The sequence below is a fragment of the Megalops cyprinoides genome, chromosome 8, assembly GCF_013368585.1.
Source record: "Megalops cyprinoides isolate fMegCyp1 chromosome 8, fMegCyp1.pri, whole genome shotgun sequence".
NCBI classification, from domain to species: Eukaryota; Metazoa; Chordata; class Actinopteri; order Elopiformes; family Megalopidae; genus Megalops; species Megalops cyprinoides.
In genome coordinates, this window is record NC_050590.1 from 1308529 (window position 1) to 1334079 (window position 25551).

Sequence of the window (25551 nt, forward strand, 5' to 3'; positions counted from 1 at the left end):
TAACTCTCAGATCAGGAGAAGTAAGATCTTTCAAATTTAGATTTTCAGTGAATAAAGATATATTTTCTGTTGTTTTTGATCAGTTGTTTTCATAGAAGTCAGCAATCTGCAGGAGGTACTTGTGAAGTTGATGGGCTGATGGAATTTCCTAGGAAATTTTCCCCTTTTTCAAGGGCTCAGAAGAGCACTCCTGTCAGATCATGAATGACGTCTTTCTTTTCCCTGCGTTTATGACATGGGATTTCTCTCTTGTCAATCTCAGGTTTTGTTTTGTGAGTTTTTGTCATTTTAAATTCCAGTCTGTTACCTTTTGCATGTGGCCTAATGATATTTTGCGAATTCTGCAAAATAACTTGCATCTGTCCGTGTTCGATAGACCCAGCAGATATTTTTACACTGTCTCAGTCAAAATAATGTTTATGCGCTCATGTTTCCTTCGCTCCTCCCCTAACTGTGTCAATTTTTGCAAAAAAAAAAAAAAACAACAATTTTTGTAAACAATAGATATTTGTATAATTAGTCATGTGCCTGGGCTGACTGCTGAAACTGAAGTGCCTGCAAGGACCCCTGGAGGAGACAGATGGAAATGCAGATTGAATGTCTTGCATTCAAGACATGGCAGAGCCAAACTCCAGAACTCCCAACTTATCACTGATGGCACCTGGTGAACCTCAGACACAAGCTGAAACATTTCGACCTGCTCCTTAACATTCCTATTTGTGGCCAGGTGAAGGGGTAGCTGATTTGCTTGTGAGATAGTAAGGCTGAAAGTCAGCTGAATTGGATAGCTAGCCTAGTAGCTGGTAAAAGTGAATTGAGTGAGAGACTGATGGTGCTTCACTTGGAAGTGAGGCTTAAAGGTTTGAAAGACCACATTCCAAGTTGTACAGAAGAATTTAGGAGACATTTGATACTATTACTTTGGAGTGCTTGTTCTGTTTGTGTGTGGTTCACTGAATTGCTCACTGTAATTTTGGTTCATTTTAATATCAGTCATTTTAATGGGAGACCTTTTTTGCAAGCATTTTTAATGACTAAACAGAGAATATGCTTTGTAATTAGCAGATTTTGTATGCTGAATGTGTTTTTGTTGATTTAACTCTTACTCCATTGCAATATCAATTAGCTTACTGGATGCCATTTTTCAAGGGGACAAATTTTATGTATTATTCAATTGGGAGCTTCTCAGCTGCTCATTTCTTTAACCATTAGTCCAGACTGCTACTCTTACAAAGCAATTACACAGTACAGACACTCGCAAGCACACTGTTACACATGCACTTTGATGAAAATGTGTGACCCCTGACATGTTGTGCAGTAAAAAGGCTGTATAGCAACAAGATACCTTGTATCTAAGTTCCTGTATTATGTCGGGAAGTAGTTTGAGTCTACAGATGAAGACCAGTCACAGCACATGTACAGACAGTTTAATGAGGAAATGACACAGACCTGCAGAACTGTTCGTCTGCAGAAGAGGACTAAAGTGATTTTTGCAGAGTTGTCAGGTGAATATTTTCAGTTCATTACATCTGGGAGAGAATTCACCTCGTGATACACTCGGTGGAAATGAGTTTGCAGCCTTTAACCATGGGAAAATAGCGGTACTGTGTACAAAACCCCACAACCTGCAGTTCAGAGCAATTTGGGAGAGGAGGGGTTCTTATTAATAACATTTCCCTGGCTCTGAATGCCGCTGTGTGAAGCTCAGAGGTGGGTATGAGTCAGGGCTCCTGCACTCTGCTCTCATTGGCTGTAATGAGGCCCTGAGGCATGTGGCCCCAGTCTCTCAGGCAGGAAGCTGAGTGTACAGGGTTAATAATCTGAGCTCCAGCAGTGGGTTGGATACAGAGGACTGAACCGGCACCGACACTTATCCCAAGTGCCAAATCCAATTAACGCCCCCCGTGACGCAGGTAAAGAGACCTGTGCTCTAAGAAGGCAGAAGATTTGATCATAAAAAATTGTTTTCATTATGCATGTTTCATTCAAACTTCTTCTTTTTTTTTTTTTTTTTTTATGAAGAGCTCTGATTTTGTTTGTTTGACTCGTGATGACAATGCTAATGTTTCCATTGTGTTTTTGCAATTAGTATCAGTCATGAGGCAGAGACAGTGAGTGTTCTGTTCTGTTTGGAGCCTGAATGCCCTCCAGAGAGTGTGAGGCTGAAGACGGCAGGCAGTGATTTGCAGGCTCTCGTCAAAAAAAAAAAAAGATTGCGGAGAACATAAAATAAAAGCAATTTTTTGGAGCATAATTTTCTTTGGAGTGTGTCCCTCTATCTGTATGAAACAGTGGTACTTCCATTTAACTGGTGACTTAATTTTGCCAAAACTTAATTTTGGCTTGGTTTGGTACTGCAAAATACCTAGCAAAATACTAGCTGCCAGCTGACTAATTTACTGGCATGTAGCTAATGATCAAGGTTACATTTGCTAGTGAGATTCAGATACACATTGCTGTCAATGTTACATGTTACATCATAAATATTTCTGACTTCTGATATCTGATTGCTTCAACCTATCATTAATAGATGTATTCTGACTCTCTAACAACAGAGTTCTCCACAAGTATTGAGGCAGTTTTTTTTTATGTATGTATGCTTATGTATTGAACATGAAAATGGTCCACACCTTGGTGAGGGAGATCCAAACCTCCACTCTCCACTACCCATTCTAATCTCTAATGTCGTTACCAGTTGAGCTAGAGGCAATTTGTCCCAACTGCGATAGGCAACAAGGCAACTAACCAAGTCTCAGGGAATGATGTCACTGCAGAAACTGCTGTGCTACCTGCTACCCTACCCTTACGCTGGATTCACACGAGGTACTACTCTCCACCCCTCTACACTTACAGTGTGACGGGCTATACTGAAGCCATTTGGATCTGAATGAATCAAACATGAGCATGGGAGACAGGCCAACACATTTCAGACATTCAGCCTTGGCGAAGCATCTCCTGTGGACACGCTGTGCAGAGTGGGAGGAGCTGGGAGTGAGATACAGGCAATGACACCAGTTCTGCTGGATGAGCAGTGTGATGGTTTCTAATGTGTTCCTGCAGCAGAGAAGGGTGCCTCATCCAGCTTTACAGGTGTATGTCGCTGCTCACTGAGGCACGCACAGGAGTTCCCAGCATGCTCTGCCTGTACATGAACCCAAGTCGGTCACACCTTTCTCATTGAAATTCATCTCCAGTGAAATATCGGTGTTCTGGATGTTAACCAGGTTGATCACTGTTGCTTATTTAGCTGGGATGGACACACTTCTATATCTGTTGTGCTGGAAGTCGCTCTGCATAAGAGCTTCTGCTTAATGAGCGTAATGTAATGTGATATTTAAAATGGCTTGCTAGTGGGCTTTATAAATACAATAAATGAAATATTATCCAATTTATCAAGTTTATCAGATGAATCAAGGCAGGCAGCTTTATACAAGTAGTGTCTAATTAAACAGTTAAACAGCCATGGAAGGACATTTACTCTCAGGACCTACGTGGATTCAGCCTGAAATTGGCTTTGATAAAACAGATCTGAAACGCTGGACACCAGAGTGCCGTTGGAGGAAAGGAGTGCATTCAGCTGAAGAAATTTTATTTTGACTTACGTACCATTTTCATTATTAGAAATGACAAATTGGAATCCTGCCACCAATGATTTTGTCATTGATTTTAACTTCATCAGCTCCTTTTTGCCTTTCTTTCCATTTCAATGAGGAAATTAGAGCGATTATGGTGTCTCATCGCCTCTCAATCTGTCTCTAAAGGAGAGACACTGAAGGATAGTGTTATGTTTTCGCGTCTTGTTTTATCTTAGTTTTGACTGGCTTCTGTTACCTGTGCCCACCTTGTCCTTGTCTGGACTCGTTGTCTTCCCCTTTCTTGTCGAAACTACTGTTCACTTTTAAACATAATAAATTCTAAATCATATTCTTTGACTAATCTGAAGAATAGCACCATTGCAGTATTGTTTATAATGACCTGACACAGACAAACTCAATTGTGGTCAAGTCTCCCTGAAAGTACGCCACTTCTTGTACTCAGGAATGCTCCTTAGTATGTCCACTGTCCTGCAGTTCCTCAGAACCTGATAGCAGTAGGTGTTTAATTAGCTCAGAACCTGATAGCAGTAGGTGGTTAATTAGCTCCAAACCTGATAACAGTAGGTGTTTAATTGGCTCAATTCTAAATCAGTTGTAGGTTTAAATCCATATCAGATATGAGCCCAAATGATAGAAAGTCTTTGTACTGGGCTTGCTCTATAGTCTTGGTGGGCTGTTTCAGACCTCAGTGATTGAACACATTTGGGAAGTTTCATGTTATGTTCTAGATCAATTTTAACATTCAAATCATGGGAATTTCTCACAAATATAATGCATGTTACGTATTGCATCAATTGTGCCTTCTTTACTGACATTGTAACAGTACTTTTCATAAGGGTAAGGTGTGCTTCAGTGTGTCATCTTATTTCATCCTGGATATCACTAATTTAAAGATTGGGAAAAGCGAGGAGAGGAGATTCTGGGTCTTTGATAAAATCTCTGTTACTCTGTGCCATAATACTCAGTTCATCTGGGCCTAACTGTCATGCCTTAGTACAACAGTGCCATTTGTCTTGGGTTCCTGTTTTTTGTGCTTTGTTGTGTTTATATTATGTTCATGTGATGTCATTTAAATAATATGTTACAATATATAACTGCAGGGTGTTCCGGGGGACATGTGTTATTTCATATTTTTCTCATTGGATTGTTCATACGAAATGTGATTTGTGACTTGAAAGGACTCTGTGACAACACAGTATGTTATGGGGAAATAAAATTTCATATTTCTGTTGTATTAACATGAAGTCATGTTTTGGCATGACAGTAAAACTTCATACTTAATCTCGTTTCACAATTTCTGTGTCATTTCATTTTCATTTTTTTGGCACTGTGATGTACGCTCTGTGGATTTCATAAATGCACATCTAATGAAGTTCTGTCTGAAGACTGTCAGGAATGGGCAAAGGAAATATGAATATGAATATGATTATGAATTCAATGACCAGCATGGCTGTGTGCAGTAAATATTTACTCTTACCAGGACAGTAAACAGACAGGGGTCTGAGGCAAGAGAGCTGGCCTCTTTTCACGCTAACGCAGCTAATACTTTAACTGATGCAAAGGTCACTGGCAAATAAATATTTTACAAAGGTCTCTCAAATCATTAGTTATTTTTAATTCCTTGGGGGTTGGAACCTGAGCTACCTGTTGTATTTAAGAGCTTGTCTCTCTGCCATTGTCATGCAGAGAAATAAGTGCCACAGAGATATCCCGCACACACACATCTTTCGGCACAGAGATATCCCGCACACACACATCTTTCTGCACAGAGACATCCCGCACACACACATCTTTCTGCACAGAGACATCCCGCACACACACATCTTTCTGCACAGAGACATCCCGCACACACACATCTTTCTGCACAGAGATATCCCGCACACACACATCTTTCTGCACAGAGATATCCTGCACACACATCTTTCTGTGTGTCAGCACAAGACACCTTTTATTAATGTGAAAAAAATATGCACCCTCTGCCGAGTTGCAGATTTCGGCAGAGTACTTTGAGTAAAGGCGTTCACTTTGTTTTGTGAATACAGATGATCTTAAAAAAGTTTGATCTTCCAACAAAATGGCAACTTTAAAAACAGACCCTGTGGAGAGCTGAAGCTCTGGATTCAGCTTGAATCTGACATGTCTGTATGCTATTATTCTGTGCCTGACATCTTTCCCTGTAAGAGCTGTACAGAAACACTAAAAAGCAAGGTGCTATTTTATAATTCTCTTAGTTCTGTTTTTTTTGTACTGTAGAATAACAGCAGTTACAGTAAAAATATTAGTTTGAAACATATCTGGCCCTAATCCTGACCTAAATCATGATTTTAATTCTGATCTTAAACTTAGTCTTGACCCTAATCCTAACCTAAAGTTTCCTTCATAAAAAAAGTGTAAGAAGAACACGTGTCAGCTCTGAATGAGGCAGTTTAAGCATTTACACGCAGGGCGAAAGCGAACCCTGTGATTCCTCTGCACTAGTGTAACGTGCGATAGAAAAGCGGGAGAGGCACATGCCCATCCTCCTCCTCCTCACCTCACATCTTCTCTGTGGCAGAGGCGAACAGCCGGAGCGCGGTGGCGAAGGGCTACGTGTCCAGCCTGCTGCAGCTGTATAAGGACTGGCACAGCAAGGACGTGGGAGACGCCCACCTGCCCATCCGCCAGGCCCTTCTGCACTGCCTGCACCAGGCCACCAACACCAGCGAGGGCCTGGAGGCCCTGGGGGCAGCGGGGGGCATCGCCGTGCTCTTCAGCACCATGCAGGTAAGGCAAAGACCATCCCTGCCACTGTCTCACCTGGCCCCGTTAAAAACAAACTGGGGTGTACCCTAACTACTCTACCTAACTCTAACTAGCAGTGTGGCATGGCCGTAAGGAGAAGGGCTCGTACTCAAGAGGTTTCCGGTTCAATTCCCTGCCGGGGCACTACTGCTGTACTCTTAAGTACTTAAACCACAGTTGCCTCAGTAAATATTCAACTGTATAAATGGATAAAATTGTACTTTTGTCAGTTGCCCTCGATAAGAGTGTCTGCTAAATAATGTAATGTAGTGAACTCTAATGATCACTTTTCATAATTTACTGCCTCTGATTTGTGTGTATTGCAAAAAATAATTCCAATAACTGTCAGCTCTGTGAATTCTGGATGATGGAGTATTGAGAGCATTTGAGGTGTTTTTCATAATGAAAACAAATCATCAAATAAGGTGAAATGTTTTGTCTTTACCTTTCCTTACATTACTAAGACGTGTCTGGCCAGTAAAGGTCTGCAATCCCTGGTCGATTCCTCCATTCAGCTGATGAGGAAGTGCTACCCAAGTCAACCTGTCCCACTGCCCTCAGATCAGAGCGCCTACATCTTTCCGCTGCTTGGGGGCCCTGCTTTGCCCTCAGACACTGACCCAGGCACCCAGGGTAAGGCCCAATCAGAGCACTCACCATTCACCTCACTGCGGTCTCCTCTGTGCTCTGTGGTGTTCACTTGGTTCCAAAATATGCTTGATTCTTACACTAGCTTGCATGATATCATACGCACAGCGCTTACTAAACCATTGTTACTCTGTCCAGCCCTTTTGTGACTTTGAGTGACCAGGTATGGGTTCTGCGTGTGTAGGACACGTCTCTGTTTGAATGATATACTGTGGAGCTTCATAAAATATCCAGTGCTGTGGCTCAGCTTGCTTCGAGCTGCCCAGCGGCATGGGGCATTTTTCACTGTTCAGATGGGTGTCTGCTCTCTCAGTGTCTGTGCGCCAGATTGCTGGTGACATATTATTCTTCAGTGACAGATGGCAGCAGGTCCTCTAGGAATATTGATCAAACCAAAACATTCTCTGGTAAGGTCTTCAGAGGACCAGTTTATGTGGTGCACACAGGGGCTTTTCAGAGCACAAGAAATAAAAATTCAAGGAGACATTGATTCCACGTTGAAGGCCCTGTGGTCTATACCTGTTATCTGTGTCTTTGCCAGGTCAAAACCATATTTTTACCTACTTTTACTTTTGTTTGAAACATTTTGTCCCATGTGCTACATGCAGTAAGCATTACGTGCCAAAAACAGCATCAATGGCAGTGAGAATTTAACCCCCCTACAGGAGTGCTGCTGGTGTCAGCGATTTTTGGAGATGTGTCCTCCTCTCGTAGAGACTGTATCATCAGAGCAGTGATTACTGCGAGTCCCTCAGGGAGCACGGTCCCGTTACCCTGGCAACTTAACCCAATGATATGGCAACTGTGAGGCGGAAACCATGAGGTGCCTGTGTCTCTTGATCCGGGGCCACTGCAGAGACCCGTGGAAAAGCACAGCTCTGACTGCTCCCTCATCAGTTACCTGCAGGTTACTGGACAGCTGTCATTTAACATGTACATCTAACTGGAGCCTGAGAGAAATCCCTATTATATTATTGTTATTGCAGGAAGTCAACAACCATTTGAAAATGGACATGAAAAGAATGTTCATGAATGTAGCTGGTTGTACCAAATAGGCGTTCATCTTAACTTTTCCAAGGCTAATTTCTAAATGGTTTGGTATATCAAGCCTTTCACCTTCTAGCAGAGCCAGACTCTACCTTCAAAGCAGCTCATTTAGTTATATATCAGAGTGGGTAAATTAAAACAACAGCAGAACCCCAATCCCATGAATGATGAGTAATACTGACTTTTTCATGCTGGTTTGACCTCTCTGTCAACGGAAAAATAATTTTAATTAATAAAAATAGCAGCAGAACAACATGCCTGTGTATACCTCTCCGGACAGACCTCCATCAAAACCCATTGACGAGGCAGATGAAGAATGTGGCGTTAGTCGCGGTTAAGGCTCCGGCTGACAGTGGGACCACCTGTGGATGTGTCTTTATTCTGGCTCTGAGTGGAGCACATTGCCAGCAGGATGTGAAGGTCAGCGATTTCTCTTCAGAAGAGAGAGGTGTTGCGTTTGTCCGAGACTCACACCCCCATGCTGGTTCCTCTTCCCAGGCAGTGTTCTCTGTTCCAGGGCGACAGGTTCCTACACGCCCCTCCCGCTAACAGCCGAACGCTCCCGCCCACCCCCCGAACGCTCCCTCCCTCCTCGTAACAACCCCTCAGATTAGAATCTCTGTCTCCAGCTGCAGCTGGCAGGGGGGAGGTGGGAGCCCTCCAGCCCATCTCTCTGGAGATTTGCATTTCCTCATGCATTTTTTTTAATCCTTTTTTTTTCTTACATACCCTTCACCTTGCCCTCTGCTACTTCGGTGAGCTTCTGAGGAGGGTGCGTGAAGCCCGTCCTCTCCTGGGCTGCAGCCACAAGCGAGATTTTCGAGGAAGAAAAAGCTCCGTCTGCCAGCAGTGCTTGACCCTGGTTAGAGGGTGGGTGATGGACTGGCAGCCATGTTTGAAGAATCGCCTCTGTACTCAGCTCCTGCTGGAGCATGGCCAAAACCCCCATGCTGACTGTCCTTTGCCTTTGTTTGGCAGGGGTCTGGGACTCAGCCCACTTCCGTGTCTCTCGCTGCTCTGAAAGAATGCACAGCAGTCCAATCAAATAATGCAGTAATGTCTTTAATGCAGCACCCTTTTTTGCAGCTTGTCTTTGAAAAAGCGTGTCTTGTTGTTATTGTTTGGCCACCTGTCACAGTCCTGGTTGCCTGTTTGATCCTGACAGTGGTGAGGTAGGGATCGTGTTTCAGACGCTTTCAGGAGAGCATGAAGCTGTTAAATGAAAATGTCACACGGATTCATTGAAAGGTGCTATTTGTATGTGGCTGAAGCTATCAGGAGCCTTTTAGATTCATCAGAAAGTAGACGGCCCTGATTTTTCCCAGACGTCAGGTGGGGCGGGGGCTAGTATGTCTGTAGAATATTTTAGAGATTTCTGTAAATTATGTACATCTAAAAATACCACACAGAACTTCTTTTCACTTCAGTTTAGCTTCAGGTGTTTTAAGTTTAGATGCTGAAAGTGTAATTGGATAATGCATCTGAGAGAAGTAGTACTTTACTGAAGGCTCTTTGGCCTACAACCTTCTGACAGACTTGGAAATCCTTTTTATGAAATGAACCGTTTCAAAAAGATGAAAGAAAATGACGGCAGCTAATGCGATTTTATCGTTTTCACTCCGTTTGTCGGTATCCATCCCTGCAATTGCTGGCATCTTTACCTCGGATGTTTCTGCAGAGAGGAAGAAAAACCAGGAACGGCAATACTAACAGGATAAAAGAGAAAAAATCACTCAGCAATTTTGAGTTGGACAAATAAAGGGTAAGACGTGTATTCCTCTGGTAATAGAATGAAAGAGCTGGGAGGCAATCGCACAGAGAGAAATGTCATATTTGAATGGTAGTAGATATCAGGTGAAAGATCTCAGGGTACACCCCCTTTTAGTTTTTGCCCCCTGTACATAGTGCTGAAGTCTGTAAGTTCTGACCTTCGAGTTGTCACATTATCTTTGCTTTCTTTAAGATGACACCTTGGAGGAGGATGACAGTGATGACAGCAAGAACGAGGACCCCAGCAGCAGTGAGAACGTAAGTGATTTTTCGGTTTGTTTCTGAAGATGGGGGGGTGAAGATGCGGGCGATTTCCCTGTAATTTCAGCTAGATGAGTTAAAGGACTAGCCTTTGAACGAGAGTGGGGAGGAGGTAAAGTGTTGTGCTGGTCGGGGCTCACGGGAACTGTTTCTGCATTCGTATCTCCTCAGTAACAGGCTCTCGATACCTCCGTACTTCAATGCCATTATTGCGCACCCTCTGCCAGCTCAGCATTGGGAAGCTGGGGTCTCTTGTACCTAATTTCTCCCCTCATAATGTGTTTATTCATCTTTTCACCTCCTCTTTCCTGGCTGTCTGATCTGGCCTTGGGTTGCACCTAGCTGCGTATAGCTCTGCATAGCTGTGCGTAAATACGAGCGCTTCGCAGGCCTCCTTCCTTGGCTCATACTGGGGCATTAGCAGGAAGAGGCCATCGCGGGCAGCCAGCAGCGGCTGCTTCTCTGCCAGGCAGCTGTAGCGCAAGAACGAAGCCATGCTGCTCTGCAGCTCCGCCCACCGGGGGCGGGGCCCGTGGAAAGGACCGCCCCCTCCACATGCTACGCTTGTGCTAAACTAAGCCACAGAGGGGAACAATTAATGTGTTAATGTGTCCTTGGGATTACTTCTCACGTGTGCCTTTTTTGAACACGTGTTCAGATCGTAGGCTGTGCCGTGTCCAGCATGGGGTGCTGTGTTTGTACATGTTGAGCTGAGGTTGGGCAGTGCTCTGCTAGCAGCACAGCTCCCACGCTGACTGCAGCAATGCCTCCCTTGTTGTCTCCCGCTGTGGTAACCCCTCCACCCATCCTGCTACGACCTCAGTAACAGCACCTCCTGCTATGAGTCCAGTAACAGCACCTCCTGCTAGGACTCCAGTAACATCTCTGCACCTCCTGCTACAACTCTGGTAACATCTGTGCACCTCCTCCTGCTCTGACTCCAGTAAGAGTACCTCCTGCTACAACTCCAGTAACATCTCTGCGCCTCCTGCTACAACTCCAGTAACATCTCTGCACCTCCTGCTACAATTCTGGTAACATCTGTGCACCTCCTCCTGCTCTGACTCCAGTAAGAGTACCTCCTGCTACAACTCCAGTAACATCTCTGCGCCTCCTGCTACAACTCCAGTAACATCTCTGCGCCTCCTGCTACAACTCCTGAACCAGCAGCTCCCACTGGGACTCCAGTAATCCTCTTAGCTGCTCGGTGCAGCAGTTCCAGTAGGACTGCAGTAACACCAGGACTCTGGTACCAGCTCTTCAGCTCCTGCTATGGTTTTGGTAACACCCCTGGCTCCTGCTCCAGCCCCTGGCTCCTGCTCCAGCCCCTGGCACACTCTGCAGGTGTAGCGGCCCTTGGTCTCCTCCTCATCCTCCATGCTTCCTGCAGTTGCCATGCAGGCCCCCTTTGCTGTGACCTCTCCCTCTGTTTCTTTCTGTTTCTCTGTCCTTCCTCATGGCGCATGGATTCTCCGTGGACCGTGAGCCCAGCTCGCCCAGGTTCCCCACCTGCAGCTGGTAGGGGCAATGTTCATCATCATGGCTGTCCTCAAGAACAAAACCGCGAAGGTGTGGACCACACGTCAGACTCCTCTGTTTTCCCCCTGCTGGGTGTTCGCTCAGAGGCTACGAGCCGTATCGGACACGGTTTGGAAAGCTTCACCCGGAAATAAGGGTGGCAGAAGCTTGTCCCCTGTTAGTGACGAGTCTCACTGGGGTCACAGCGTCCCTCAGAACGTCAGTGTGAACCAGCGCATTTGCCTCATTTTTATGCTTCCTGGATTTGCGCGATATCTCTGTCATCTCCACACTGCAGTTCTCGTTCTTCCTGTTTGCTCTGATTCCCTTTGGAGATTTAGTTTCATTTTCTTCCCTCTGTCCTCCACACCACCAGGGAAGGCTGTAGCCAAATATGGCCCAATTTATGCCTGTATTCTCCATCACATTGTGGTGCTGCTAGGGCTAAGTATGGAAAGAAAATAGGTTAGGGTCTCAGCTGATAAACACTCCATGAGAGTGGAATGGAGTTGAAAAATCTGACTGCCTTTTTTTTGTGTAAATACATTATGTGACACCACTCAAAATCCTTCTTTCTTTGAGACCGTAGTCTCTATAATAAAGGCAAACACAAATAAAATACAAAACTTAAACTAATTTATATCACAGCACACATCATCACTTTGCTGGATAGTTCCAGAATTCAGTCTTTAAAATGTTAAGCTAGTGCACTAGCACGCTTACAACGAATCTCAGTCTCAGTCTCAGTCTCAGTTGAGAGAATAGTGTGACCCAGCTTGAAGTTACTGCTAAAATGCTGGAAAAATTATTGGAAAAATTAAAGCATTTAAGTAAAATTTCTGTTTCACTTTTACTGATTATCTATCCACCATTACTTTGGAGATTCTCTGGAGTCTCAATTTCAATATTTACCTGGTCTTTAAAGGTAAGTGCCATCTCTAGTCACAGGCAGTGATAAAGACTGTACCTATTCCATCCAGGTCTGCTTCCACCACCTTATCCTCCTTTCTCACCTGACTATTGATGGGCTACCTCACATGGTGACTGGGTCCACTTCTCGGACATTCTCACATGCTTATCAGAGGTTTATAAATGCATGGAATAACTTCCAGGGGAGCCTATGAACCCTTCAGTACCACAATACAGTTGTCGACTTGCTGTAAATTGTAGGCAAATGACAGCTAAGATGGCCTCTTACCATCAGTGTAGTGTCTAATCTTCTTCTCATCTTCCTTATGGGAGTTTTAGCAGTCATATTCCATGTCATCGGTCTCCACACAACAATATGAATTAATGCACAATATTATTGATGCCACCGCTCTGTAATCTCTCAGATGTTCTTTTTTTGCTGAATTTACAGCCTATAATGGCAGATTGAACACAGAGCGTATCCGTTCTGCAGGCACCCGCATGTGTTACTAATAACGGGTCATGTGACCTGACGTTGGGGCGGTAGCGTAGGCCCAATGTAGTGGCCACTTCTCCAACCATGTGTTTGCGCATGTTTCACTTTTATTTATACGTGATTCTGAAAATCATGTGCTGTTTAAAGGGAAGCAGACTGCTGTTAACTCTGTACTGTGCTAGCTAGACAACACACTTTGGGGGGGTGGTGGGGTGGGATGATGGGCTAGCTAGATTACCTGGCTGTTGTTGTTTTCATCATGGAAGATTTTTACAGTTCGCTACTTAGTTAAACTATATTTTGTCTTCAGAAATGAAAAAGAAGCTGCTGGATTTTGGTAGCTATCTTGTGACCCTGTGTTTGTATGGTTTGTATGGGTTTGTAAATATTGATGTGCAGTTTAGCCTATTTTTAAAAATGTTTCCTAAACTTTTTCATCAGCAAGACCAGTAACAGCCTGCCAGCCCTGGCCAGCAGACTTCAGATCAGCTTTTCCACCCCCAAATCCAAGCACAAACCATATTGTGTAAAAGTTGGGCTCTGATCCAGGAACAGCTGGCTGCGGTCGTGCAGAGGGGCATTGCTGAGCACAGCTGCTGTTTCTGTCTTTGCCAGAATGACGACCTGGAGACCGACCTGGCCAAACTGCAGGAGCGACCGCCGCCCGACAGACCCCTGGAGCTGCTGGGTCAGTACACACAGCTGTGTCCAGAGCTGCACCACGACTTCCAGGTACATCACTGCCCCCCCCCCCCCCCCCCCACCACACAACCCGAAACCCACTTTGAATGCTGTTTTAATTTAGTTACTGACCTCACAAACTCAGTCCTTTGCCTTGTCAAGTTCAAATCAGATTAGACACCTAGAATGGTCTCTGCTGTGAATCAATTGGAGTAACACAAAAAAAAAAAACTTCTGTACAATCCACCGATCAATCCCCTTTGCATTTGGAGGTACTGTGAGTGTGTTCGAGGGTGTCTGGGTGAGGTGACCCAGCTTATAACTGAAATAAACACAGTCTTTCCTCTCTAATGAATATGCCACTGTGTCTGAGAGCAAGGCCAGGTGTGAGACACTTTAGAGAAGCATTTTAGAGCATTTTCCCTCCTGGCCCCTGTTAGCCCAGCTCAGTGTGGTACCCTTTCATGCACAGGTGAGTTTAAACCAACAGAAATGTCACCATGCTCCCAGTTAATCTCCTTTAGCTGTGTCTCAGCATGCCTGGCACCACTGTTGTAATTTAAATAATATCACTTATAAGATTAATGAGTGGCATTGAAAAATTTAGCCTCTCCAATTAATTTATGGCTGCCCCCCCCCCCCCCCCCCCATGTAATCACTCTGAATGTCAAGAGACAGTGAGTAAATTAAATGACTCTCAACCAGGACTCCAGACTTTCGGAACAAAGACAGACTTTTACAGGAAAAGGTAAAATGTAATGTATTCCAAAAATATCTGCTGATACAACAGACGACTTGACCTGCATCTGCCATCAATCTTCAGGCCTAAGATGAAAAAAAATGGGTGCAAGTGTTTGTTGCGGTCTTTTCTCTTTTAATCTAAAAGTCAGACGTTGGATGTCCTGGAGTGGGTGTGTGTTTTTTTAAAGAAAGGATCACATGTACAGCAAGTATTCAAACTTTGTAATTAACATGTAGATCTGACTGAATATAAAAACCTGTTCATTATCTGATGCTGGCACAGTTCATTACACATGGCAGACTTTTCCATGAGAAATATGGTTTTTCTTCTGTCTGACAGGGGTCATTCATTTGCGTTTTACACTACATGACTGAGAATGAGAACACAAAGTTAAAGCCCTGTGTGGCTTCTCCAATTCTTTAAATTAAGATGGTGGTGTGGTGTTGGTTCAGGGAAAAACTAAAAGGAAAAAAGAATGAAATTTATAATGAAATAATCATTTCATACATTTTCATCACATATTCTCTTGGATTTTGTCCTTAGATGGAACCTTTCAGATTTTTTGATCTCTTCACCAAGGAGACCTTTTGATCTTTTTCCAGATTAATTAAAAACAGACCAGTAGTAGTACAGTAAGTAAAATTTGCAGTTAGTACATTTTAATAAACCAATGAATTACTGAGCCGTGAAGCTGTGTGTTTAATATGTGTAACACTATTTATCTGTCAGGAGGTCAGTACTGAGAAGGGTTTGTTTTACTAGCTGCGGACTGAGGCCATAGGCCAAAGCCTTACCGACTCTGGATAAGTGAACCTCTCAGTAAAGAACACATCCATTTTTAATCAAGGCCGTAAAGTTAAGAATGAGGGCAGGGCAGGCCATCACTGTCTGCTACTCTGCCTGTAGTGTCAGGCCTGTCTGGTCTCTGCTCCCACTGTGAATCCTCCTAATGTATTCCATGCATTAATAACTCTCAGAGTGAAAAAATGCTTCTTAGTATCAGCATGAAATTTACCTTTAACTCATTTCCGCCTGTGTTCCCCTGTTTGGCTGGCAGAACTCAGCTTGAAATAGCTCCTGTAATCCACTTTATTAATCCCTTTTAAAAATATAAAAACCTTACTCAAATCCCCTGAATCTCCTTTTGCTGAGGCTAAAGAGATTAAGGCACTTTAATACTATGTTCATGTGGCTGTTTGATTGTGTTAGAAGTGTGGTTGTGCTTGGAGTGTTGCAGTATGCGAACGTTAATAGTGACGTAGTGAGAACAAGATGCAGATCGTCAAGAGAATTGAACAGAGGCCCGTTACAGAGCGGCCCTCTCAGATCATTCAGAACTGAACCCAGTACATTTGTGGTTTTGGGCTACCAGCATTGTGTGGTATGACAGCAGTTCGCTCAAAGGGATTTGAAAAATGAGAAACGCAACAGTAAACATGGCAGAGGTGAAAGGGTCGTCACCATGTTCCATCCTATCACAGGCGAGAGCAGAAAGCTCTTCCCACTGCTAAAGCCAATTGACCCCAGCGAATAGCAGCATTCACAGAATCAAGCTGCTCCCAGAACCCAGCGAATAGCAGCATTCACAGAATCAAGCTGCTCCCAGAACCCAGCGAATAGCAGCATTCACAGATTCAAGCTGCTCCTAGACCCAACTGATGAATCAAAAGATGAATACGAGGGGCAAAGTAACAGGATTTCTGCCATTACAGCTTGGCAGAGCATCTTAAATTTTAAATTAATACAGGCTTCAGAATGACAAAGCTGACGCCAGCACTAATTTACAGCACCGTGGCCCAGGCAAGTCAGGCAGCTTGGCCGGTGCCTCTGCTCTGATTGACAGAATGTAGCGGCACCAACCAATGGCTGCATCTCAATTTGAGCATGTAAAAACCCCTGGCATTTGCCTGTCAAATTGTATGTTCATTTTTAAAGTGATTTTTTAATATAACCAACTTTTTATTTAGTCCCAAAAACGCTATGTCATAGTTATTTTACTGAGATGTTCATACAGAAATGGCATGGTGTAAACCATGGTGGTCTCCACTATAGCTCTTGTAATCACTCAGCAGGAAGGCAGCTGAAGGATAATGTTTAAGAGCTTGTGTCCAGCGAGAATGAACTTTAACCGGGCAGGATAACATAAAACGAAGAGAGAAGTTTAATCTCCAAGGAATACTTTGATGCAAATAAAACCAGAGTCGTCCCTATGAGCCTGACATCATCTAGAGTCTACAAAGTGAAGCCTCTCACATACTGGGCAGAGTGAGCAGCCGGTGCACTTGATGGTACTGACATTGATAGCGCTTCACTAACATCATCAGCACCATAGATACCAGAGGAATATATACCAGAGGAATAGATACCAGAGCTTGATTCTTAGTTGAATATTCACTTCCATTCAAACCAAGTGACCTTTTGCCCCAGTCTTCAGAATTGAAAAAATACGCCTGAGGGTTTTCAGTTTAAATTAGAGTGCTCACAGTAACTGTTAAAGTTAAAAATCATACTTATAGCTCAGTGCTTTTGTAGAGTAGAATGGGGCAAGAAGTCTTGCCTTGGTTCAGGTGACCACTTGTTTTAATGAACTTGAGACTTCCTAAGCTTTGCTACTGCCTGTGGGCACAGATTGTAGACTTCCATCTGCTTTCTTCTGGAAGCAGAATATTCCAGAAAGTGGCCCCCTTCGGCTCCCGGCATCTTGGAAACCCACGCCAATTATTCAAGGAAGCGGAATTAATTTTTCATGCCTCTTGCCTTCAAGGAATACTTAGCTCTTATGATTTTGCGAATCTCCTGCTTGTCAGATGGCTAGGGCCTAATCTGTTTTAAATATCAAAGGCGAGCTCACCTTTTGATGTCACATCGAGAGGAAGCGGGGGGCGCGTGCGGTTCGCCGCGCCTCAAGGACGTCGTGCAAATTGTGTTGTTTGTTTTTGTTATGTATTGTTGTTGAGGGAGGAGATGATATCGATATGTGGGGCAAGAAAACAGAACAACAACAAAAAATAACTGGGTTTCCTTGTGAGGAGAAATGTAGTCAAATTGCTTTTCGCTTCTCCCTGCAGGTGTTCCTTGTGTAAGCGTGTAAGGTACACAGGAATGCCTGTGCAGTCTGGGGCCTTCATCCTCTGTCTTGCGCCAGTGGTGCGACAATGCGTTAACGAGCCCCCCCTGCTGTGCTCCCCACCTCGCGCCCTCTGCTGGGAGCGAGAGCAGAAGCACCACGGTGACTCGCTGTGACTCTCGTAACTGGAGGACTCTCTTCTCTGCTTGTGTAGGATTTGGACACAGACTCGGAGGAGGTGGAGGGGGAGGACTCAGATGAGGAGAAAGGCTTTTCACGGGGGAGGGGCCCGGTCGGGAGGGGGTCTCTGGGTCACTGGCAGGGGAACGGGGGCTCCCAGTGTGGCCCCCCCCTGGAGAAGCAGACCCCTCCCAGGGAAGCGCCGCCTCCCCCTGCCCAGAGAGCAGGAGGGCCCGCTGGGGCCCAGCTCAGAGCCCAGGACCTCCTCAGCAGCTTCCTGCGCCCCCACGGTGCCGGGCAGGACAGCCACAGCGCGTTGGACAGGCTGCTGGAGATGCACCGGCCCTGCATCCCGCACCACGACCCCCGCATCTACGCCTCCATCGCCCCCCACACAAAGTCTGTGGCTGGCTTCTTCACCCTGGCCTTCCCAGACCTCTGGGGCCACCTCCCACCACAGGGACAGGAACCAATGGCAGGCCGGAAGCCAAATGTACAGAGGTACCACCCCCCATGCTGCCGCCCCCCTCCTCCCCCCCGGTTTGGGATTCTGTTTACCCACCCTGTGCGTCTCGTGTCATGTTTGACTCTCTGCACTGATGTTCTGAAAGTCTTATTTTACGAAATGCTACAGAGTAACACCCAGGGGGCTAGTGATCAAACAGAATAATGCCTTCAAATGAACCCTTTGCTGAGTTTCGCATGAAGTCACAGTTCTGCCTGAGAAACGGTTAGCTCCCTGTAACTGCAGACGAGGGGGAGAGGTTATTTTCCTGATCCGGGACAGGGGAGGGCTCAGCACACTGCGGCCCCTTGCTCCATCAGGCCACGGGCTGAAACCCATCTGAGTGGGAGTTTATGGATCCCATCAGGGAGAGGAGAAATCCAATAGACTCTTAAAATGTTTCTGTCTGTGTCTGGCAGCTGGGCTTTTGTCAGGACTGCCACAGTCCAGGGGCGTTCATCATGTCATTATCCAGCATTGATCTGAGTTCCATGCAGCCGAAGACTGTCTGCTGTGGGCCGGGCTGTACTTTACTCTTAAAAAAAGCCTGGACTCAAAGGAAGCTGCCAATGACCTGATTTCTCTGGTCCGTAATAGTGTTTTTTTATTATTCATTTCATGAGATGTGATGAGATGTGCATTCAGAGTGTTACCGAGTGTCCACTCTGACAGGAGGCACAGTGAGAGACACGCCCACAGCACAGCGCACCTGACAGGTGAAGGGTCCCAGCTGGAGCTAGTTATAGTGGTCCTGTCTGACCCACACCCCTCCGAAAGAACAGCCCCCCCAACCCCACCATCACAAACCCCAGCAGCACCCTCAGTGCTGCAGCATAGTCACAAAGGCAAAAACACATCACACACTTCGCATCACATAGTCACCATGCGTTTCCTGATCAGTTTGACCTGTGACACTCGTCCCAAGACACACACTGCCACCCTGTCTGTGTGGGGGGGTCACCTCTGCCTCAGAGGAAACTCCTAAAATGCAGCTTACACAACCTACTACAGTAACTTGAATTCCTTTGGAGAGGTAGTGAGACTCAGGGTTTGGGGTGGGTGTTTCATGCTGCTGTTGAAACACATTACATTATATTACTTGGCATTTAGCGAATGCTTCTAACCGGAGCCACTTACATCAATTACAGGTGTTATCCAGTTGTGTAGCTGGATATTTACTGAGGCAGTTGTGGGTTAAGTACCTTGCCCAAGGATACAGCAGCAGTGCCCCTGTGCAGAATCAAACCGGCAACCTTTTGGTAATGAGTCCTGCTCCTTAACCACTATGCTACACTGCCGCCCACCTTTGGCAATGGTCATGAACACTCTGAACTGAATGGTTGCTAGCCTAGGTAGTTTTAACCACATTTTGAGAGAAACGTTGTTTCTGTGTGGTTGTAATGCATATCACTTAGATCATACACCCACATACCATATAACATCTCTCCTGGTAGGTGCAAAAACTCATTCTGAAAGTTTGAATTCACAGTTCAAACAATAACAGTAGCATGTCTTTGAACCTGCAGACTAAGTGCTATTTTCCCCTTATGCGAATTTAAACCCTGAGCTGAAAACATGAAAGAAGCTCAGACCTTTCAGAGCCATCAAAGGCATTGCAAATCAAATTACTCACATGAGGAAATGCACAGAAAGATGGGCACCAGATCACAATATGAGGATTTTCTGGTTAATCAGATTACCGGACTCCAACATTTATGAAATGGGAAAAATATCCACAGATATTTACTGCCCTTGTGTTGTTTTTTTTTAAACCATAAAAAGAATTTTTCGTTTGTCATTTGTCTTCCTGTAGCGTTGCTACAGTGGGTTACATTCAGACTTCTGAAGTTTCAGTTTGAGTCATGCGAGTTTTCAGTGAAGTGTGGAGTCCGTAATGGAGAGAGATCCATCTCTTATATATCATTAGCTCTGACGGGTCCTTTAATGTGTCGCTCTAAATGATCTTGGCGTCCCCCCTGGACTATCTCATTTTGTTTGCTGTTCCTTCGGCTGAGGCATCCTTGGGTCCGGTGCTATTTTTAAGAGCAGTCATCTGAAGGAGCTGGCCTGTCTTTCAGTGCTTCTTTATTTAGTTATGTATTTATTTGGCTGCTCGTTTGCTTATTAAACTCTAATTAAGAGCCAGCTTCTCTCGTCCTCACAGCAGCCTGATGAGGGTTCTGACCTGGATGGAAATGAGCTTTGCGAGAGGTGTCTTCCAGGTGCAAATGCAAGATTGTGGGGCGGCTGACATTTAGTTTAGTCATTTGACAGCTTGGTGCTCACTCTGAGGTGAGATAAGTCTTTGCTAGGTGTATTTAATGGCATTTTGCCGTTCATAAGACACTTTTAAAGGTTGACAGTTTGTACGAACATGACAGTGACTCTTGCTTTATTTGTTCAAGACAATCCGCTTCCCGTACTTTCGCACGCGCCGTTATCAAACCTGTTGCTGAAAGTTTGGCTCAGTTTTGAAGCTGTGACAGGTTTCTGTTGCAGTTTAGTCTCGGTAGAGACAGAGGTGTGACATCCGATGCTGTGGGCTGCAGTACTCACTCACTGGCAGTACAGTCCCATGCAGGATATGAGCAATGCAAAAATCGTGGTCATGCTAACGTGGTGATACTAACATAATGTTAACATTGTGATGCTAATGTTATTCTAACAGGGTGATGCTAATGTGGTGATGCTAACACGGTTATGCTAACACTGTGCTAACATGGTGACGCTAACATGCTGAAGTTGACACAGCTCCTCTCTTCTTCTCTGCAGAAAGAAAGTGTTTGAGGACATCCAGCGCCTATTGTGTCCCGAGGACATCATTGACAAGATTGTGTTTGACATGGAGGATGCCAGGTATGTGGCCTACCCTGGCCGTCAGAAGCGTGTGTTTGACTGGTGACACCCTCGCGTGGTGACATCTGTTCCACACGGCGAGCCATGTGCTGGCTCCGCAGCGGTCAGCTGGGACGCGCGGAGGGGTAATTCTCATGATCTGAAATTAATCTCGGCCATGAACACGATAAGGGGGCTTTTTAAAAATCAAAATAAATTCACACAAACACACAATGTAAAGAGAAAGTAATAAATCAGACCTGCCTTTAGTGCTTGTCCATCTGTGTGTGTGTGTTGCTGCCTGCCTGCCTGTCTGTCTGCCTGTCTGTTTGTCTCCCTGCCTGCCTGTCTGTCTGTCTGTCAGTAGCTCACTGTCCCTCTCCTCTGTCTGTCCTCATTAAAAGTGTTTATCTGTCGAAACAGCTAAGCAAATCTAGCAACAAGTCATTCATTACTGCATGTATGGAACAAGGTGTTAACTTCATTATCTGCGTTATTATTTACTGAGGAATGCTGGCGTTGGGATTTATGCTAAGATTCCCATCAAATTTGCATGAACACTCCTCTGGAGCTGTCATTTTGTGGGCCTTACTGTCATGGATGAAGGGGCTTCCGTTACAGACGTTTTATTTAACTAGCAATTTCCCCAGCCTCACAAACAAGATGAGAATTTCGGATGCACCGCCTCATTTAGCTGAAATGCGTACAATTCCTAACCATTCAGGAAGCTGTAGTTACAAGGAGATCTTGAGACGGCACAGAGGGTCTCTCTCATGTTCCCCGAAACTCTGTGGGTCTCATTTGTGTGCCATAATTCTACATAAATGTCTGTTCTCTGTAGAGAACAGATGCCTGCCTGTATTATCCAGTTTAACCTTGTGAATATGCTGAAAAGCACAGTGATTTAATCAGACAGCTGTACTGTACCTCGGTTAATGCATTCAAACATACTCCTAACACCAGACAGAGAGAGAGAGAGAGAGAGAGAGAGAGAGAGAGAGAGAGAGAGAGAGGTTTCGGAGTGGAAGAGCCCAGGAGAATGTGAGATTTTATCGTCAAAGCCTCTCCACCTCACTCTTTTCCGCATCCATCAGAGAGCTGTTTGACTGAAAAACACAAGGATATATTCCCCGGCATTACTGATGCTAACTGAAGGAGCATCCCTAACTGAGCTTAAGTACTTTTTACATTTCATGACTGCCCCCCGGGACACCGGCAAGTAAACCTTTAATTTTTTTTGCCTTCATCATAATTAACAGCAACATGCAGAACTCATAGTTATTTCCCCCTGTAGATTCGAGCACAAAGGCTCCTGCTGTTTGCTGTCTCTCTCGCACATACATGGCGCTGTGTGAAATAATGAGACCTGAAGCCTGTATTATTCTGCCATACTAATGCTAACCGGCACCTCTGTCTCATCTGTGTCTATCTGCTATCTCTATCTCTCTCTCTGTCGCTGTCATGCTCTCTCGCTCGCTCTCTCTCTCTCTGTCTCACGCTTTGTATCATCTCCCTCTCTCTCTCTCTTTCTCCCCCTCTTTTTCTTACTCTCTTTCCCTCTTCCCTCTCTCCCTCTCTCTCTCTCTCTCTCTCTCTCTCTCTCTCTCACCCTCTCTCTCCCTCACTCTCTCGCTCTCTCTCTCGCTCTATCTCTCTCCCTCTCTCTCTCTTTCTCCCCCTCTCTCTCACCCTCTCTCTCTCTCCCTCTCTCTCTCTCTCTTTCTCCCCCTCTCTCTCTCTCTCTCCCTTTCTCTCTCTCTCTCTCCCCCTCTCTCTCTCCCGCTCTCTCTCTCTTCCTCTCCTCCCTCTTTCCTCCTTTTTCCCGTTCCCCCCTCTCTCCCCCTTTCTCTCTCTCTCTGCCTCTTTCTGCCCCTCCCTCTCTCTCTGTCTACATTTGATGTAACTGTTCTGATGCTTATTTGCCCCCAGCTGCTTTCAGGCTGCTGGACGATGTGAAGCAAAGGGCAGCTGTTAAAGTGCTTTATTGATAAAATGAACTATTTTGTGATCTTGAGCTTGTTTTCGTGGGGTATGAGTTCAGACAGGCTTTGCCATGATAATGCACATCTTTGGCTGACTGTGAAAATTAATCTTCTGCTTCCCTTTGTGTTTCTGTTCTCTCTCTCTCTCTCTCTTGCCTCTCCTCTTTCCTCTCTCCTCTCCTCCCTCCCTCTCTCTCTCTCTCTCTCTCCTCTCCTCTTTTCCTGTCAGCCCTGTCTGTCCCTCAGGACCCCCTGACTCCCTGCACTTCTACTCCAAGTTTGAATCCGGAAACCTGCGCAAAGCCATCCACGTTCGCAGGTGCAGCACCCCTGTGCTGTGGGCCTGTGTGTTACAGTGCTCACACACAGCAATGCGATTGCTCACGGCAGAATCCACACATGGAAGAGGAATTTTAATAGCTTCTGCGTTCAAACCAGTGTCTTCACACTTTCATGTTAAATATAGTAAACATCTCTTGATCTGAGGATCTATGAATGTACGAGTGAGTTTATGACTCATACTCTTAAGAAGTGGCTTCACACATCCATGTTAAACAATAAACATCATTTGATTTGAGGATTTGCACAGGTGTGTTTAATGGATTCAAAGTGCAAGAGTGCCACATAATGTAGAACAGGCAAAACATCTACTCCATTTCATGCTGCTTTTAGACTGTATGTATTAGACTCCATATAGGCACAGATTTGGCCTCTGCCTGTGTTTAGTACATTTACTCATTTGGCAGACGCTTTTATCCAAAGCGACGTACATAGGTTACAGTTCTTTACAATGTTGTCCATTTATACAGCTGGATATTTACTGAGACAAGTACAGGTTGAGTACCTTTCCCAAGGGTACAACAGCAGTGTCCCCCAACGGGGATCGAACCGGCAACCTTTTGGTTAAGAGTCCTGCTCCTTAACCACTATGCTACACTGCCGCCCCGTTTAGTGTTTTCCAGTGCAGAGTCCTCGTCTAACAGTAATGCTTGCGTGGGTGCAGTCATACTTAGCAGTGGCTATTTCTTAATGGGATTGTTTTAGGAGGGGCTGAGAGTAGCTAATCAGTCAGTCACAAGAGGAAGTGATTGGAGAGTGACTTTCTGTGCTGAAACGGATCAGAGTGCAGTGTATTCAGCTTCTGAACTGCTGCCTCCCTGTATTCCTCCTCTTCCTCAGATACGAGTATGACCTCATCCTGAACGCAGATGTGAATTGTTCTCAGCACCTCCAGTGGTTCTACTTCGAGGTCAGCAGGATGCAAGCCAACGTCCCCTACCGCTTCAACATCATAAACTGCGAGAAGGCCAACAGCCAGTTCAACTACGGTAAGCTGATGAAGTAAAAAAGGAAATGATGCTGGAAAAAGATCAGGAGTAGATTGTATGGTCACCTTCAGCATGCTTTAAGGACTGTTGTCTGAAGCACTCTGAAATTCTCTAAACCCCGCCATTGTTGTTTACTGGGTACATTGAAATACAACTAAATTCATTTGAAGTATTTTGGCTAAAAACTCAGAGCATTTTAACAGTGAACTACACAGGAAGTATTAAGTTGGGGTCACATGAGAAGTCAATGCCTCATATCTGCCGTAACACACACACACACACACACACACACATTCACACGCACACACATACACACACAAACACACAGACACACGCACACATGCACACACACACACACACACACACGTACACACGCACACACATACACACACAAACACACAGACACATGCACACATGCACACACACACACACACACACACACACATTCACACGCACACACATACACACACAAACACACACAGACACACACACACACAGACACACACACACACTCACATACACACACAAACACTCACACACAGACACACACACACAAATGTACACAGGCAGGCACAGGCATACACACACTCATAAAGACATATGAATGCATGACGCATATACACTCACACCCACACAACATATACACACATGCAAAAACACACACATATGAACAGACAAGCTTTCAACAGTTAGCCAAATGTGCAATTGACAGAATATCCCAGAAGACATGGCGCTGACATGCTGCAGTCTCTGTACAAAGCAGTGTTGTACAGTAGCTGGAATAGTTCCATGTGCTTTAAATGCAAAGAAATTAGGGCATATCTCATTATTTTCCAAGATGCATGTATTCTGACTTGACAGTTTGTGCACTGCAGTGGCCGTTGTGTGTAATGACAATATTGTTGGTAACTAGACCATCCAGAGAAAATTAACAAAGAAAGCCACATTTCTATTTTTTGCCTTTATTTCGTGCAAGCTCCACCCCACCCCATCTCTCACATAGGACCTTAAGCGGCACATGTCTTCACAGTTACAGAGGTGTGACAGATGGGTGTAAGGGCATGTGTCTCAGATGTGACTCTGCCCTGAGTGAGGTATGTTCTGGTGTCAGGGATGCAGCCGGTGCTGTACTCTGTGCAAGAGGCCCTGGAGGGACGTCCTCGCTGGGTCCGAGCCGGCTCTGAGATCTGCTACTACAGGTGAGT

The 25551-nt window shown here is 45.1% G+C and overlaps 1 protein-coding gene across 2 annotated transcripts in view; it reads left to right on the forward strand.

Moving 5' to 3' along the window:
• The window catches only part of LOC118782468 (cytosolic carboxypeptidase 4-like), a 137162-nt gene that overhangs the window by 33516 nt on the left and 78095 nt on the right, over positions 1-25551 (forward strand). Inside the window, exons 8-17 of one of the 2 annotated variants that reach the window (XM_036535839.1) lie at positions 6151-6359; positions 6842-7010; positions 10036-10100; positions 11595-11672; positions 13642-13758; positions 17731-18197; positions 20974-21057; positions 23248-23337; positions 24198-24346; positions 25458-25545. In XM_036535839.1, coding sequence (XP_036391732.1) covers positions 6151-6359; positions 6842-7010; positions 10036-10100; positions 11595-11672; positions 13642-13758; positions 17731-18197; positions 20974-21057; positions 23248-23337; positions 24198-24346; positions 25458-25545 — 1516 coding nt within the window. The remainder of the gene's footprint in view (positions 1-6150; positions 6360-6841; positions 7011-10035; positions 10101-11594; positions 11673-13641; positions 13759-17730; positions 18198-20973; positions 21058-23247; positions 23338-24197; positions 24347-25457; positions 25546-25551) is intronic. The other variant, XM_036535840.1, reaches the window with a different exon arrangement.